The 17923-nt window shown below is 26.1% G+C and overlaps 1 protein-coding gene across 1 annotated transcript; it reads right to left on the reverse strand.

Annotated features, from left to right (window-relative positions):
- Positions 1 to 1311: 1311 nt before the first annotated feature.
- LOC113859375 (oligopeptide transporter 7-like) lies at positions 1312 to 12063 on the reverse strand. The gene is made up of 3 exons (XM_027492168.1): positions 11982 to 12063; positions 7397 to 7988; positions 1312 to 1678 (listed from the first exon to the last, which is right to left on the reverse strand). The coding sequence occupies exons 1-3, from the start codon at positions 12061 to 12063 to the stop codon at positions 1312 to 1314; spliced, it is 1041 nt and encodes a 346-aa protein (XP_027347969.1).
- Positions 12064 to 17923: the final 5860 nt, after the last annotated feature.

Raw genomic sequence — 17923 nt, forward strand, 5'->3', positions numbered from 1 at the left:
CAACGACACCCTCTCTCGCTATAGTGAAAATCTCAGAGGAAACCGCACTCTAGTTTCTGCAGAATCTTGCTACAGCGAGGCACTCTCGCTACAGCGACTACAACCCAAAAATGCACCTCTCTCTATTGCATTCTCGCTACAGCGAAAAGTCTCTCGCAACAGCGAGAACACAACAGAATCACCCATTTCTCCCAAGACCTTCTTGCCACAGCGAAAACGCCACAGATCCATGCTCTACACTCAGGGCCTTCTCGCTACAGTGAGAACACCCTGCAACACACACTTAACCAATATTTTTAATCAATCCAACCACATCCAATCTCTCAATACACAACCAACATCCACAATTATACATATACACACATACACAGATATATATATATATATATATATATATATATATATATATAACGTATTCACACATGTACACATACATTTACATCATCATACTCATCAAATATACATTCAAATAGAACTCCCCAATTTATATTAATATATAAAATATTATTACAAAATTCAGAGCGTTATATTAGAAAGGTAAGGGAGGAAAGGAGAAGTAGGAAGAAGAGTTAATAAAAAATCTTTGAATTAAAGAGAATTAAAAAATATGAACTTATGAAGGTTATGAAACATCTCACTTTCATCTAGAAACTTCTAAACAAGGGTTATTATCAAATAAGCCTTCTCTTTCACTCCCTCCCTCTCCCAAAAAAAAAAAAAAAAACTCTCAAACAAAGCCTTAAGGTTAGAATAAACTTAGCAACTAAAAGCCAGGTTAAAGAAAATGCTCCAAAATCCTTGTTAAATAATGTTGGACTAAAGTTTAGTTTCAAACTATCAGTCTCTTATCACTTGCATAATTGATTCTAAAGCTTCAAGGAAAAAAGGGCTCAAAAAGTAAAATTTGTGATACCTATTTTCCTTCACTCCTTATTTGTTAATTAAAAGCCTCCCACAAGTTTGTTTCCACATAAAGGTTTGATCTTAGGTGGTGTATTCAAGGTCCAAATGATGTCAAAAAGTCTAATTTGTGTAAATAGACCTTAAGTCTTTTTTTACCTTTTTAATGTATCTTTCAAACTTATGGAATGTTAGTGGAACAAAAAGTTTATTAAGACAAAAAGGATTCTCATCCTAAAGAATATCAAGCAGAAGATATATCTAGAGAGTGGAACCTTTTTATATAAAGTAAAAGACATAAATTTAAAGTATATAATTATACATGAATGATCATGATTATAAGATTTGAAAAGTCACATAATCACTTAAAAAGAACACGTGTCTTTTTAAAAAAATTATATAACATATAATTTAATCCTGACTATTCATGACACATATTATATACACAGCAAGTTCTACATACATGAATAAATCATCTGAAAATATAGGAAATCTTCTTGCCTCGTAAAGATTCAACCAATAAGCAAATGGTGTAATAACATACATGAAAATGGCAAAACCAGCAGCAACATTAGCTGTAGCAAACCATGGACTGGCCAGAGGACTACCAAGATAAGAACATATACTAGACCAGTCAAAGCCAATTGCCCCAACTCCAAGACCATGCAACCCTGAACCTAACTGTTGTGCTATAATGGAAGTTGGAAACATCCAGCAGATCCAAGAAATTGATGTTAACATTGGGAACAAGTAACCAGGAAAAACATAATAAGCAAAACTACAAACAAATGTCATAAGGAAGAACTGATTCCGAGTTAACCCGCCCTTCGGTCTCTCTTCTTTCTCGTGCAATGCCCTGAAACTCATTATATATTGTGCATGAGTTATAAATTTTTTGTGCAACTTGGAATTAACAGACATATGATTGGTATTTGCTCGTGCATTTGATGGGATTAAAATCACATCCTTTCTTTCAATATTATTCCTTTTTTTTTTAGAATACAGTTAAAAAAAAACTTATTTTAATAACTTTTACTAAATTTTATTAAATAAATTAAAAATAACTAACTAGTATTATTAGTTATTTTATTAAACTATTTAAAACACTGCAAAAACTTATGACATAAATAATTATCATAAAATTTGTTGCAATGAATTAAAAAATAATAAGTTATTTGTTTATTAGTCGTGCGATATTCAGATAAGAGTACTGCTACTATTACTAATAATAATAATAATACTAATTAATTCATCAAAATGTAGATTAATAATAAAGGGAAAACAAATTTTGCAATTGAAGAAATAAATTCATAACATATATGTGAATGCAGCATGCTCTTTTTAATGTCAAACAACTATTGTCTAATCCTCAATGTTTAACTTAACAAGATGGTGAAATGAGAAAAACAATCTTTGATCTTAACAATAGTGGTCAAATAAATGATTTGTCTACAATATGTGCAAGCAATATAAATAGTGTAGTTGAACAAAGATATTAGACGTGAAAGTGATTATACAATTGCAATTATACTTGTACTTTAAAGTCAAATTTTAAAAAAATTTACGGTAGACAAAATTGATTTTACAATTAAGATAAATGTCATAATTTTGCAACAATAGCAAATGTTACTTTTCATCATAAAGTAACATATACTTTACTGTGTAAAAAATTGAATTCGAAAGATACAAACCACCATAAGACATAGGTTGTCTTTAAGACCTATTAATTATCTTAAAAAATTAAAACTATTAAAAAATTCATTGGAATTTAATAAGTTGAATATATATATATATATATATATATATATATATATATTAGTGTATAAATAATATGTATAAACATTAAATCATGATAGGTTAATAATTTAAAAATAAAAAAATAAAGATCAAATTATAGTATTAAAGGTTATGTGTTAAACTCGGTCTTTAGAAATCAATTTAAACATCCAAATATAATAAATTTTTATTGAAAAAATATATTTATTACATTAAATTTGTAAAAGTATTATAAATATTTTTAATGAAATATTACTATTATTAGTTGTTTAAATCTAATCTTAAATATTGATGTTAACATTTAATATTAATTACTAAAAAAACCCTTTTAAATGTTATGCACTTCCATCATGAAATCACATAATAATATCAATTATATACACTTTATAAAATTAAAATAATATCATTAATTATTTTTATATATTTTAAAAATCTTTCAAATTTTTAATACAGTTATATGTACATTTCACTTTACAAAAACATACATTTATTTTTATTGTAACAAAATTTTAAAAATATATTATTCATAAGCAATACACCAAAAGATGAAATACATCTTACACTGAAGTTCATAAGCAATACACCAAAAGATGAAATACATCTTACACTGAAGTATTATACTTTTCTATACTTTTTTGATAGAATGATTTTTGTATATTAAAGATATTTTATATTTTATATTTTATATTTATTTCTTTTTTCTTTTTCATCACATTATCATTTATCCTTTCACTTTTTTTCATATCTCCTTCTTCATTCCACCTCTTGTATCCAAAAATGAAATGTAAAATAACAATTGCTATTATGCATGATATTTTACAACTCTATACTCTATCGTAAAATAACCATTGTCTTAATAAAATATTTTTCTAAAAATTCATGAATAACTTCAGCAGCCAAAAAACCTTATTATTAATGGAAATGCACAGGATAAATATAAATTTATTCAAATAAAAAGATAAAATTGTAAGATTTTTATCATTATTTATTTATTTGTGTGTTTAGTTAGTTATATTCAGAATTGAATATTATGTCATGTATTTTGTTATCATTTAACTATAAAAATATCAAAATGAATAATTTTTTCTAAAAAAATAGTTCTTTCGACTTCAATTTATAAAATTATATTTTTTATAATTTAGATATTGTTTTTCTAAAACAAAAATGAATACTTATGTGATATAAGTGTGTAATTAATTTAAAATTTAAATATCAATATTTTTCAGGCAAATTTTATAAGAAAAAAATAACACTTAGAATGGCATAATTACAACAATGAAAAATATAACTGAAAATCCATTAAGATAAAGTAAAAATAAAATAAAATTACTATATAATGTTGAATTGTATCTATATATAAATAAAACTCTATTTATATAATTTAACTATTAATTTACTTTTATGAGAAGTTTTTATTGTATGTTATTTAATAATTCAACTTAATGAGTTGAAGATAGTTTCATGTAAATTTTAATCCCCAAGGGAATACAAATATTTCCGCGTATATTCTAAAGTTAAATATTAATACGCATTCATAATAATGTTGGTAATTATCTATATAATATAAGAAAATTATATTTTTGTTTAAACTTTTATTTTAGAATGAAGTAAATATTTATTATAATTTAGATTTAAACATTAGTGCACAATTCTTAAAAGAATGTAATCCATGTGATAAGAAATTTATCCAACTATTTTCAATTTTATGTAATTTTTTGAAAATTTATTTTCAGTATCATGAACCATTCTAAAGAAAATTACTCAAATATGATTCATGAGTATTACCAAAAAAAAAAAGATTAATTACATTTATAAATTTAAATACAAGAATTTCACTGCTAAAATTTGAATAGAAAAATATAAAATGTTCAAATTTTTAGTTTGTTTATTTTTAAATTTGGAAAAAAATAAAAACTATCACATAAATAAAATAAAATTTCATCTTTCAATGATAATTTAAAATAAATATCCCAATACGTAATAATCAAATGTTCAAGTTCCTTTCAAATATCAACAGTTAGAATTTTTATAATTAAAACTAATAATTAATTATAACAATAATATAATAATAAATTGAATGAAAATTGTTTAAAATTTAAAATTAGCAAGTGTAGAATTAAAAGATATTAAAAAATTCATTATTTTTTTTATAGGAATGATCTATAGAAATTATAGATTAAAATATAAATTTAGTCTTGATAATTTATTTATTTATTTATAAAATGATTTTTATACTTAAAAAGTTATGTTTTAATCTATGTTATTTAATAATATTAGGGATAAGAGGATAAGTATTATAAAATTCATAGAAACTAAGATGTTAAAAGAAAAAAAAACTTTTCTAAGATCAAAAGATAATATTTTATTACAAGAAGTAATCTATGGATAAGTATTGATCGTAAAACATAAATATATATTTTAACTAAAATTTTATTAATAAAAAAAGTGGATGAATAATTTAATGCTCTTAATGAAAACTAAAAATTGAGAACGAGAGAGAATTTTAAAAAGGGTTTTATAAGTAAAAAAAATTAAATTAAAATTATATATTGGTTATTGGAGAGACTTATTTAACCTTTTAAGAAAATGTAAAATATAGTGAGGCACCCTCTTTTATAAATAAATAAAGAGATATAAAAAATAATTAAAATAAATTAAAAGAGTAAGTGCATTTAATAAGACAAATAGTCTAGTTTTAATTTATTTAACTAATTATAAGTTTGTTTTGAATATATTATTTAACTAGGAGGCTTATTTCACTAGCTTGTAATGTTTCTATAAACATTACTTTACCTAGCATTTGAATTTGTATACTCTTTATTTATTTATTTTTATTAATTTTAATTTCATCATCATTATCTTAATAAATCCCTTTTTCATCCTTTTTATTAGAATATTTATATTGGACAGGGAGACAAATAGAAAGAGTCAAGAAAAAAGAAAAAAAAATATAATAGGTTATATAATAAAAAAATTGTACAAAAATAGAGGAGTACAAAAGTCTTTACATCTTCTAGTTCCTTTTATAAAATAATGATAAAAACAATTTAATGGTCATATTTATAAGATAACTACAAAATTAAGAAACATTTTTTTATATTTGTTTTTATTAATAATTAATGACCTTAAAATAACACAATTCACGCTAAAATTGGAAATAGACTTTAAATAGAGATAAATTCAAAATATTATATATTAAATTTTTTAAAAATAATGTCAATTGGTAAAAATCATCTTATAAATTTTAAGTTAAATTATACATTTAATTCTTAATCCTTAAGGTTGATACTCGTCTACAAAATAATTTATATATTTAAATAAAATTTTTGTATGAGCATTTTGTTACATTATGATTACTATTGTTCTTCTTTTTAATAGTGTTAACTATATTATAACAATAGAGACTAAAATGTAATAAAATACTTATAAAAAATTAAAATATAAATTATCTTAAATGTAGAAATTAATCCATAAATATGTATTAAAGATGAATCACTAAATTAAAGAATCATAAATTTTAAAAATATTAAAATTTATATATTTAAGTTAAAAATTATTTATGATTTAAGATCATACATATTTATTAATTGAATAAATATATAAATCAATAAAAAAATGATTATTATAGTTAATAAAATACTAAGAATAGTTCATAAATGATAAATATTTTTTATTAAAGTTAAAAAATATCTAAACATATTTAATCTTTTTTAGTTGATATAACTGGAAAAAAAAGGACTAAATATATTTTATTTTTTATAAAAAAGTAGCAAAAAATTAATTAATAAAATTTTAAGTCAATATAATAAAAATTGTTTATTTATATCAAAATAAAAATTTTATGGATTAACTCATATAATAAAGTTCATCTTTTAAAATTTTGAGTAATAGTATAATTTCATATTTTAAATATAATAAATATTTCATTTCTTATATAATTTTTTTAAAAAATATTATAGAAATTTCATATAAAAAGTATAGTTCTAATTAAGTATTTAGTCCCTACATAAATGGTACAAATATTTACCTACAAAAGCTATACAAACACTTAATTAAGATATTTATATACAAATTGTGCAATTTCTTTAGAAACTAAACACTTAAAATAAAAAATAAATTATATATAAATTGATATAATTAAATGTTACAAAATTATAATAAAAATACTAACATATATATTTTATTTATTCTTTTAAAAGTAGGATAAAAGATAAAATAAAATAAAATAAAATAAAATTATTGATTAATCAAGAACAAAGTGTTATGAAGATAAAATTAAATCATAATACATGCATTTTCTCAACTAATATAATTAAGATATTACCTCAATTTAATAATATTTTAAATATTTTTAAATTCTTTCCAAATCAATAAATTATTTAACATATATTTTATAATAATATAAAATTATTTTATAAAATATATTTGATAATTTTTAATATACGCCCCTACCTTGTACCCACAAGTCATAAAAATCGAAGTAAATAAATGTATGTTGGTTTCTTATATGCATTTTTTTCACTACAGTTAAGAATAACTTTTGCATTTAACGTGAGTTTAAGGGACCATGGAGGCGAATCCAAACGTATGCTAAATGTAAAAGAAGCAGTGTATGGAAGGTATATTCAGTGTTTGACTAGAAAATAGTAGAGGCAAATCATTTACTATTATTCATTATTATTATTACGTTTTGGTCAGACAATTTAACAGTTCAACGTACCTGAAAAGCGAGACCTGGACGAGATTTTGGGGCCACCACATGGCGGCGGGCTCCACCAGGTACCGTCGGAAAATCCCGGCCCAACTGAAGCCCAAAATCTGCGTCGTTATAACCACTGATAACGCTACCAAAATCGTTAACTCCTTCTGGTAGAAAACCTTAACGGCGCTAACGAAATGGATGGCGTAAACACTCGCGGCTCCGGAACTAGCGAAGATGGTGACGAGCACGTGCTCCTTCACATTGAACTTCCCTGGATTCAGCGTGAACTCCCACTTCGTCCCCTTCATGAACACTCGCTTCGTCACCGTCGCCGCCATCAAGTGTCCCATCGGAACCACCGCGATCTGCGCCGAAATCGCCGTGACGGAGAGTGGCTCTCTTCGGTACCCGAAGAACTGGTTCAGGAACGACAGAAGAACGCACGCTAGGGTTCCCAAAATCCATGTTCGGAAAGTGAAGGTTGGCAGTGAGGGATCGTCAGTGACCGGGACCGTTAGCGCCACCTGCTCGATCGGAGAATTCTCGTCGTCCGGCGAGTTCTCCGTGCCGCGTGAATCGGAGGCGCTGTCTTTGTTGCGATGCCTTTTAACTGAAAATGTCAATGAATATGCAAATTACAAAAGGAAGCGCTAATTAATGTTCGGACTAATGAAAAATAAAATTAAATAAAATGGAAAATGTGTGTTTGGGAAAAAGTAAGAGAAAGTGAAGATAAGTACTTAGAGGTGCGTTGATTTCATGATTATGATCCATGTTCTCTCGAGCTTGGAAGCTGCAATTCGAAATCCAATTTGTTTATTTATTTTTTTATGTTGGTGGTTTTTTTTTTTAACCCGTGGATGTTTCAGATTCTTATACTAATTTTTTTGCTCGACTCAACGTGATTATATAGACCAATGAGACATGAATCAAATAACTAAACTGATTGGACACGAAATTGATTCGTTTGCATAAAATTCTTCCATTTGATTTTTTAAGAATATGGTAGGAATATACTTCAATTGGTGTGTGTGTTTTTTTTATTCTTAGAAAGTTTTTCGTTAATTTTGTTGAAAAAGTCAAGTCAAGTTTATTCATATGACTCATAATATTTACATAACAAAAAAAATATTAACCATTGTATATTAAATAGTGAATAATTGATTTTATACTAATATTTTTTAATATTTTATTTATTTATTTTCTTAATATTAAATACAAAATTACCAAATGAGAAAGTTTATAAATAGACATTTTGTGAGAAAATTTATTTATTTATTTCTATTTTAAGATTTGAATCTTGTTAAAGATCATGGACATGTTCAGTTTAAAACTGTTATGTTTGAATTTTGATTTGATACAGTGGCGGAACCACGTTACTGTATCTGAGGGTGGCCATGCCCCTCCAAAATTTTATACTTGTCATATTTTACGTATAAATTTTGCATATGTAAAAAATTCTTAAAATTTATTTTTTATTATTCTACACATGTATATATATATATATATATATATATATATATATTATTAAATAATTTTATAGTTTAAAGTTCATGTGATAGTATTTTTTCTTCTTACATATACATGTATTATAACATATTTTGTACTAATATTTGTTCAATCAAAATTACTCTTATAATTATATAAAATTATTATTATTGGACATATAAAATTTTATAAAAATTAAAGATAAAATAAATATTTTTAACATTCAAACGAGAGAAAGTAGCAGGTATAGTGTGATTAATGATTACTACTCATATAATTTATGATTTTTATTGAATTAATCCTTGTTAACATAAATATTTTAATAAAAATAAATTATTAATATCGATATTTTAGTTTTTATTAATAATATAATTTATTATATTCATAAAAAATGTATTAGTATAAAATATTAATATATATTATTAATACATAAATGTTAGTTTATTAGTATTGACGATAATAGTCTTCTTTAATAATTTATTTTTATTAAATAAAAATTATACTAATAAAATATTTAATACATATCATAATTTTTATTTATTAATAAATGATAATTTTTTTGTGTTAAAAACTAAAACTTTTTAAAGAATATACAATCAAACATTTTAGTTATGTAAGTAATTTTTAATATTTGAATGATTAATAAAAAATGACAAGTGGCGGGGTCGTCATCAGACGACGCTCTGTCCTTTGTGGAATCCTTTGTATTTGGACGTGTTTCTTGTCAAGACTCATTGTACATTTATTTCTCCTATTTATTATTTGGATTTTATATTATTATTTTTTATTTTTTAAATATATAATTAAAAATAATAATTAATGTCATATTAAAATTTTAAATAATACATGTCAACCGATACTTAAACTCAAGACTATAAAATAAGTTTCAATTGCTAAAATAATATATATATATATATATATATATATATTAAATAATTTCTATAATATCTTAAAAATTAAGAGAATATTTTATATTTTTTATGTAAAATAATTATATATAATAGATAATGAACAATAGTGATTTATTTTAAAAAAATTATATTTTTTTAAAATTTTTAAAATATTTTAACTCTCACAACTGTTAATTTAAAAAAATATAAAATATTTTTTTAAGTTTATGATAACACACTTTTTTTTTAACTATATGTACCTTTTACATGAACCAGTTTTATGAATTTTTTATTTAAATATTATAATTTAAAAAATAATTTCTTTATTTATTATTTTTTTCTAAATTATTTTTTTAGAGTGAATTTGGCCATGTACAAATATTTTGCTAATACTATTAGTAAAATTTATTAATTTTAATTTTTAAAATAAATTTTTCCACAAAAAATATGAACTAGCAAAAAAACTTATTAATTTTATTTTTTTAAACTAATTTTTACCATAAAAAGTGTAAAATAGAAGAGATCTTATCCTGTGTCAAACAGATAAAATTTTAGTTTGTCATAAAAAATTACAAAACATATAAAGTGATAACACGTTAAACAATTTAATAATAATAATATTAATTAAAAAAAAGTTTCATCATAAAAATGACAAAACTATTCATTTCAGAATAGTTTTAGTTATAAAAAATGGATTAATTAGAAAGTCCTAAAAAATTAAATTTGTCAAAGGTCATAAACTTGAGAAATAGGAGCGGAATAGACCCATATGTGTGAATTTGAGTTTCTTAATAAAAAAATTCTAATAATATAAAAATTCATTGAGAGTCATGAAAAATATTATAATAAAATAGATAAAAATAAAACAAAACTTTTTAAATATCTAAAAAAAAAGTAAAATAAAAGATGTTATATATTATTATTTAATAAAAATATAAAAGTATATAGGCTACTTACTAAGGTTCAATGCTTGATTAAATCATCTCAATGTTTGAGTCCTTCTCCTCCTACAATTTGTAGGTAAATTTTTTTGTTTAAGTTTTTTGGCTTAGAGTATAGAAAACACTCTGAGTTTTTTATTTTTAATGAGTAAAATCTATTGTATCCTTTTTAATTGAGAGGGTTTGGTACCCTTTTTTATACGTGGAACAAATGTCATCACAGTTAAGTTTATGCTAATAGATAGTGAAGTTAATGGTTTATTTTAAAAAGATATTAATACTCTCTAATCTTTGATATATTAAAAGAATCACAACTATTAATCTAAAAAGGATATAGAATATCTTTTTAAGTTTATAAGTACCGTAACAAATATATTTTCAAAAAATTACAGGACTAGATCAAAATTTTGTGGTTCGGCATATATCACCCAGAAAACATGTGATATTTCTTTAAATAAACAATTTCATCATTTTTATGGTAAAATTTATTTTTAAAAATAAATATTGTTATTATCAGAACATGTTACATGGCATCATTTTATATATTTCATATTTTTATGATACAACTGTTTATCAAGTTTTACTAATTGTATAGAAAAACTTTGTCTATTTGACATTTAGCAGAATCTTCACTGTGCTTTCTATGGTAAAACTTATTTTTAAAAATAAAAATTAATAAGTCTTACCAATGTTAGTGAAACATTTGTCACTAATTAAATTTACCTGAAAAATAGTTTGGAAAAAATAGTAAATAAAAAATTTATTTTTGAAATTATCATACTTAAATAAAAAAGCCCAATTCTATTTGATTCGGATAAAATTAACACTCAAGATTACAAATTAAGTTATAAAAATTTTATACTAATAAATCCACATACTCAATGATTTTTATGCATTGTTTGGACAAAATAGAAAAAAAGAAAAATTTTAAAATTGAAAATAAATAAATAAAATATTTGAATAAATAAAAATTAAATTATTTATTTATTTATTTATTATTTGAATGAATGAAAAAAATAGATAACTTAATTAAAATATTCTAATAGTAAAAAAAATAGGCTTAATTATTGTTTAGTCTAAAGGACATTTTGTGATAAGTTCTTATAAAATTTTTTATTAAAATTTCTTAACACTTTATAGGAGGGAGTTAACGATAGCACTCTTACGATATTTATTTTTTATTATTTAAAATTAGTATTTACAAATAAATTTATGAACATATTTTACATAATTACAACTAAATCTCTTCTTCTTCCCTTTCCCCCTCCCTCTCGTGTTACCCACCCCATCTTTTCCCCAACCCCCATCCTAACACCCCTTTAGCTACCCACCCCCATCCCCACACCCCTTTCTTCTCTGTCCCCATTACCCACCTCACCTTTTCCTTAACTCCAACTCCAACCCCACAATCTCTCTAACTTCGTTCTCAACTCTCTTCCTCCCAACACCACCCCGTAATCGCCCCTCCCAACCTCACACTCTCTCCTATCCCATTCTCCACTCTATAACCAATGCCAATACCTTGTAAGTATCACTATCATCATAATCAAAGCCCAATGACACGCATGACCAACTAAAGCACAATATTTGTCTTAGGGAACCCAAGGTAAGCTAGAGTTAGTTCCTCCACTAAGATGTTATCACAATTATCATTAGAAGATTAAGCTGATTTTGTTAGTTTGTTATCTTTAAGTTAATAAATTTATGGTTAAAATAGGCTCCAAGGGCTTGGTTTGAAATGGTGGCCTCTACCCTCCATTACTTCAAATTCAAGCAAGCTAAATGTGATATTTCACTTTTTTATCTTCCAAAAGACAAACCTTACCATCTATATCCTCATATATGTTAATGATATAATCATTCCAAGCAATTTTAAACCTGTCATCACTTCCTTGATCTCTAAACTAAAGACCAAATTTTCTCTTAAAGACCTAGGTCCTCTACATTATTTCCTTGGTATACAAGTTCTGAGGGACACATATGAAAACCTACATCTCAGTCATACAAAATACCTTACTTACCTCTTAACTAGACAAAACATGTTAACTGCCAAACCTGTCAAAACTCCTCTAGCATCTAGCTGCAAACTTGTCTCGGATGAAACTGCAAAAACCTTCGTATCCAAGTCTCTACAGAAAGTGTGGTTGATGCTTTACAATATGCAACAATAACTCTGCCAGATATAGCCTACACAATCAATAAGCTATGTCAATTCATACACAAACCCTTGGAGGTGTATTAGAAAGCTACCAAGAGAGTACTGAGGTACTTAGCAGAAGCACTTGATTATGGTCTTCACTTAAAAGCTTCATAAACACTTGATATAATTGGATATTATGACTCTGATTGGATTGTAGACCTAAAGATATGAGATCTACTACAGGCTATTGTCTTTATCTTGGATCAAACATTGTTTCTTGGCTGGCCAAGAAATAAAGAGCGGTATCTCAAAGTAGTATAGAAGCATTAATTCAAGAGTTTGGCTTTCTTATTTGCAAAAATTTCTTACAGTCATTACTCAATGAACTACATATTCCTCTAAAGAGAACACCATTAGTCTGGTGTGACAACATGGGTGCAGTGCTCTTAATAGCTAATCCAATCCTGTACAGAAAAACTAAACATTTCGAATTGGACCTATGGTTTCAGAGAAAGGGTTGCCAGAGGCCACCTGACAGTCAAATACATTCCTTCCAAGTTTCAAATTGCATATTTGTTAACAAAAACTCCTACTATATCCATATTTTTGAATTTAAGACTCAAACTCAAAGTAAGTTAGAGACCTACCATGAGTTTGCAAGGGGGTATTAGGGAACCCAAAGTAAACTAGAGTTAATTACTCCACTAAGATGTTATCACATCTATCATTAGGAGATTAAGCTGATTTTGTTAGTTTGTTATCTTTAAGTTAATAAATTTAGCTTTATAAACTCCCAACCTCTTGAATTTTAATAATTCAATTTTTCAATAATAATTTTCTAAAATCATTTAAGAATTCTCTGTGTTCATCGTTTCTCCCTTAGAGTTTGTTCTTTTACAATTTGACTTTCTAAGGGTGGAGATATTTGCGATATTATCCTTGTAACAAGATTCCAAAATTAGACATAGACTTCATCATATGCATCATTCTCGTCGAATAAGACCATAACCCTTAAATAGACCAATCTATTGCATGTTTTGATATTATTGATGGGGATATCAAACTTGCATGAGACCTCACCTTCGTTAATGCCAAAAGATAGGTGTTCTAATAAATGTTGGATAGGGATACAGTGCATGGAGTTGGAGTGGTGTAAAGGGGAAGGAGAGAAGGAAAGGTTGGGGTAAAAGGGAAGGGTGAGGGAAAGGGGAAGACAAGGGGGTGTGCAATAGCGGAGAAGGAAATGGGAAAGAGAAATGGTGTTTTAACAAATTCAAAAATATGTTTAGGAACTTATTTGTAAATATTAATTTTAATTAAAAAATAACATGGCATGTCATGTGGTGCATGAAAGTACCAAGCTATCTCTTTGTCAGCCAGCTCAACACTTAACAGAAGTGAGTTAATGGCAGGGACTAAATTCTAACTTTTTAATTTTTTAGGGTCTAAATCTGAACAGAAAATTTTATAAGAACTTATCACAAAATATCCAATATTTATTGGAACCAAAAAAAAAATTAAGTTAAAATTTTAATATAATATTTTTTAATTATGTTATTTTTTATTTTTTTTATGTTTTGTATTATTTTAATATAAAAGAAAAAGAACAATCCCCTCCACCCAAAATCTCACCGGTATGTTTGTGTGAAAGTAAATAGTAGATCTCATAATCTTTTAATTTATATAGCTGGTGAAAAGGTTTTCGCTACCTATTTGGAGGGCAAGTGTACCTGTTAATAAGTAATAAAAGGTTCTCAAATTAAGTTTCCGAAATATAGTTCCACAAGAATTGATTTTCAATTACTAAAAATTTTCTAATTTAATTGTTTGAGCTTCAAAGATACGAGATTAATTAAAACAGGAATTTATAAAATCAATTCTAAAAACTAGAATAAAGAACACATTGCACATCTTGATAGAACTTATCAGAGAGGAACCTAGGGTATATGAGTTTACTCATTCAATCCTTTATATTATTCTTCTATTTATCTCTAAATTTGATTTTCTTGTGATTACCAATCATTCATATAAATACTATTAATACCCAATGGTCATGCAATATTAATATTCTTTTCTCTAAATTAACATCTCCAATGGTCATGTAAGACATCAATTTAAGAAAGCATAAAATACCTATGAACTAGTTAATTTAATAACAATTGAAAGAGAAAGATTGATTTGGTCTACCTAATTCTTTGTCTCGTTTTATCCTATAGATTCATTAACTAATCAAGGTACGATTGTCTGACGATATAATTAATTAGGATTAACAAAGAAGCACAATAGGATAAAATCTAATCACGAACGAAAACCAAATTTAGATTCAAACATTAAAATTTCATAAATTTATGAACAAAAGTTCCCATAGGCTTAGCTATAGACTTAGTTACTCATGCTAAAGGAAAGCACTAAACCAATCATAAACAAAGTCATAGCAAACTAGAATGAGATGAGTTTCTGATCTTCAAGTACGGTCACTTGAAGCTCCAAGTCCTGCCAAGAGTATGCCAACAATCCCGTGCAAGAGAGCCGAAATGAGAGGTGTATCAAAAAGCATAACACAAGATGTCAAAAAAAATCATCTCCACAGGATGCCTGAGGTCTCTCTTTTATAGGGTTTGAAAATCCTAAAAGCTCTTTACAATTGGGCTTCCCACATATGAGCACGACTGTGCATGGGCTCGAAGTATCCCCGTGCTTGTTGAAAGAGTCTGGACGTGTTGATTGATGCAAAGCTCTGATTTTCCATCAATTTGAGCCCAAAATTCACTTGTGGCCTCTTCATACTAAACTACATAATTGACATATAAATTAGTATAAAACCAAATAAAATAAAGATCAAACATGAATATATGGGCTATAAAAGAGAGCCTAAATACATAATTATCAACTCTCTCATACTTATCTTTTTGCTTGTCCTCAAGCAAAGTGCTTGCTAAGAGAATAACAAAATAACTTTAAACATAATACCACAACAAGGAACCCGAGATAAATGAGATAAAAAGAGCAACAAGAGTAATATCACTGAACATAAGCAATCAAAAGGATTCCTAATTAGAATTTTATATTCTCATACTTTTTCACTCAAACATTAAACTAAGATACTTTACTTTTCTCTCTTACTAAGGGACAAAATGAGATATTACTCAGTTCTCCTAAAGAGAAGTGTACTACCATAGACTTGACTATAAACTGACTCTTTCCCAAATAAATTAAATGCAAGTAAAAATCATGAGGTCTTTTTCAGGTTATAATATTGCCAAAGGATTATAATAATTAATGTGAGATAAATGAAGGAAGGTATATACAAAAAGTTAATAAATTATAAAAATTATAACATCCCTTAAGTTTACAAATGAAGTTCTTAGAGTAATTTTTATATTTATATACAATCAATATCTTTACTCTTCTCCCTTTTCATTCATATCTAACCCTTTTTTTCTTTTTCTTTTTTTTCTATTTTTTATTTTCTTTTTCATACTTTTTTTTTGCACATAAGAGATATAAAGGAAAATTTTATCAAACAATTCAGCAACTCAATTTATCTGTTCATAAACTTAAGGTCATGAAAATATTTTATAAATTTAATGTAGGGACCAAGAAAAATCAATAAAGCTTAAAATGGTCAACTAGTTGTATCTCAAACATGCTGAAGATCAAGAATAAAACTTCTATTATACCTCAATCATATTAAAAACATGCAATTAAAAAGAGTACTCTCAAGTTGGTAACAAGTCAAGTTTTAGAGCACAAATTCTAAAGAAATAATCACATAAAACAATGAGGAAAAGAGCACAATTAATTAAATTAAGATAAAATTTCCTTTAAGGCTGAAAACTCACATTTATGGGTTAAAGTTTAATATAGAGCATAAAAGTAAAATACTTAGCTAATTATTAGTTTCTAAATGAAAATATAATGCTAATAATAATCACTCAACATGCTTCTTCTATCTGGAAAAATTGGATTCCATGAGGAAAAAAATTTTAAATTATCATAAAAAAATGGCATAGGCATTTTACTTAAGAACATGCAATAACAATCATTTAATTAAAAATTACTCCCCCATACTTAAAGCAAAATATTGTCCTCAAAGTTTGAAAGAAATCAAATTAAATGTATGCAAAGAGGGCAATTGAAAAAAAGGAAAGAGGTTCTCTGATAATTCTTGGTGCGATGGCTTCTGGTGAGGAAGCACGGCCATGTTTAAACCTTAACCATGCCCATGCTTATAATGTGAAACTTTCTTTCTCAATTGCGCTGTCATGCATGGCCGTGCATACATGTAGCACGAGCATGCTCATTATTCAAAGCTCAAAATTGTGTGTAGGAACAATCAACTCAGCTCTTTTGAGTTTATAATATGCTTATTCTTCTTCCTAAAAATAAAATAACACGAACAAGGTTAAAATAAACAAAAAAAGAAACAAAATTTAAATTAAATAAGATAAGACATAGGTTGTCTCATAGGAATGCTTGTTTAATGTCATGAGCCTGACGTTCCTGTTAAGTCATGGTGAAAAGAAGGCATGAGTCTTAAAGGTGATTCCCTTGATATGTAATTCTCTTCCCTACAGCTTCTTCTCCAGAACACCTATCACACTAGAAAGATTAATTATAAGAAAAAGATGAAAACAAAGAGAAGAAAATTTAAGCTGTAAATCAAGAGGCTTATTAGTGAATGGTTTGAGCTTTTGTCTTTTCTTCTTTTTAGATTACTTCTTTCTTGTTTTTCTTCTTGGAGTTGTATGCCTTGTAGAATTCAGAGAGGGAGAAGTAACATCCACAGTACTCACAAAGTTACAAAACTCTTAGCTAGAAGGGTACTTTAAAAAATTAAAAACTTGAAATACAACTTCCTCATCATCTAGCCTCAATGTGAGCTTTTCCTCTTGTACCCCTTGCAGTGGCCAAGAATGTTCTCCCTATTATGATGAGAACATCATCATCTTCCTACATGTCAAGTACCACAAAGTTAGCAGGAAATATAAACTCCCCAACTTTTATAAGTACATTCTCCATTATGCCTTTGGGGTATGTGATCGACCTATCTGCTAGTTGAAATGACATGGAGGTCGGCTTAGGT

Source organism: Abrus precatorius, unplaced genomic scaffold (assembly GCF_003935025.1).
Source record: "Abrus precatorius isolate BTA unplaced genomic scaffold, Abrus_2018 Scaffold2, whole genome shotgun sequence".
In the NCBI taxonomy this organism is placed as follows: Eukaryota; Viridiplantae; Streptophyta; class Magnoliopsida; order Fabales; family Fabaceae; genus Abrus; species Abrus precatorius.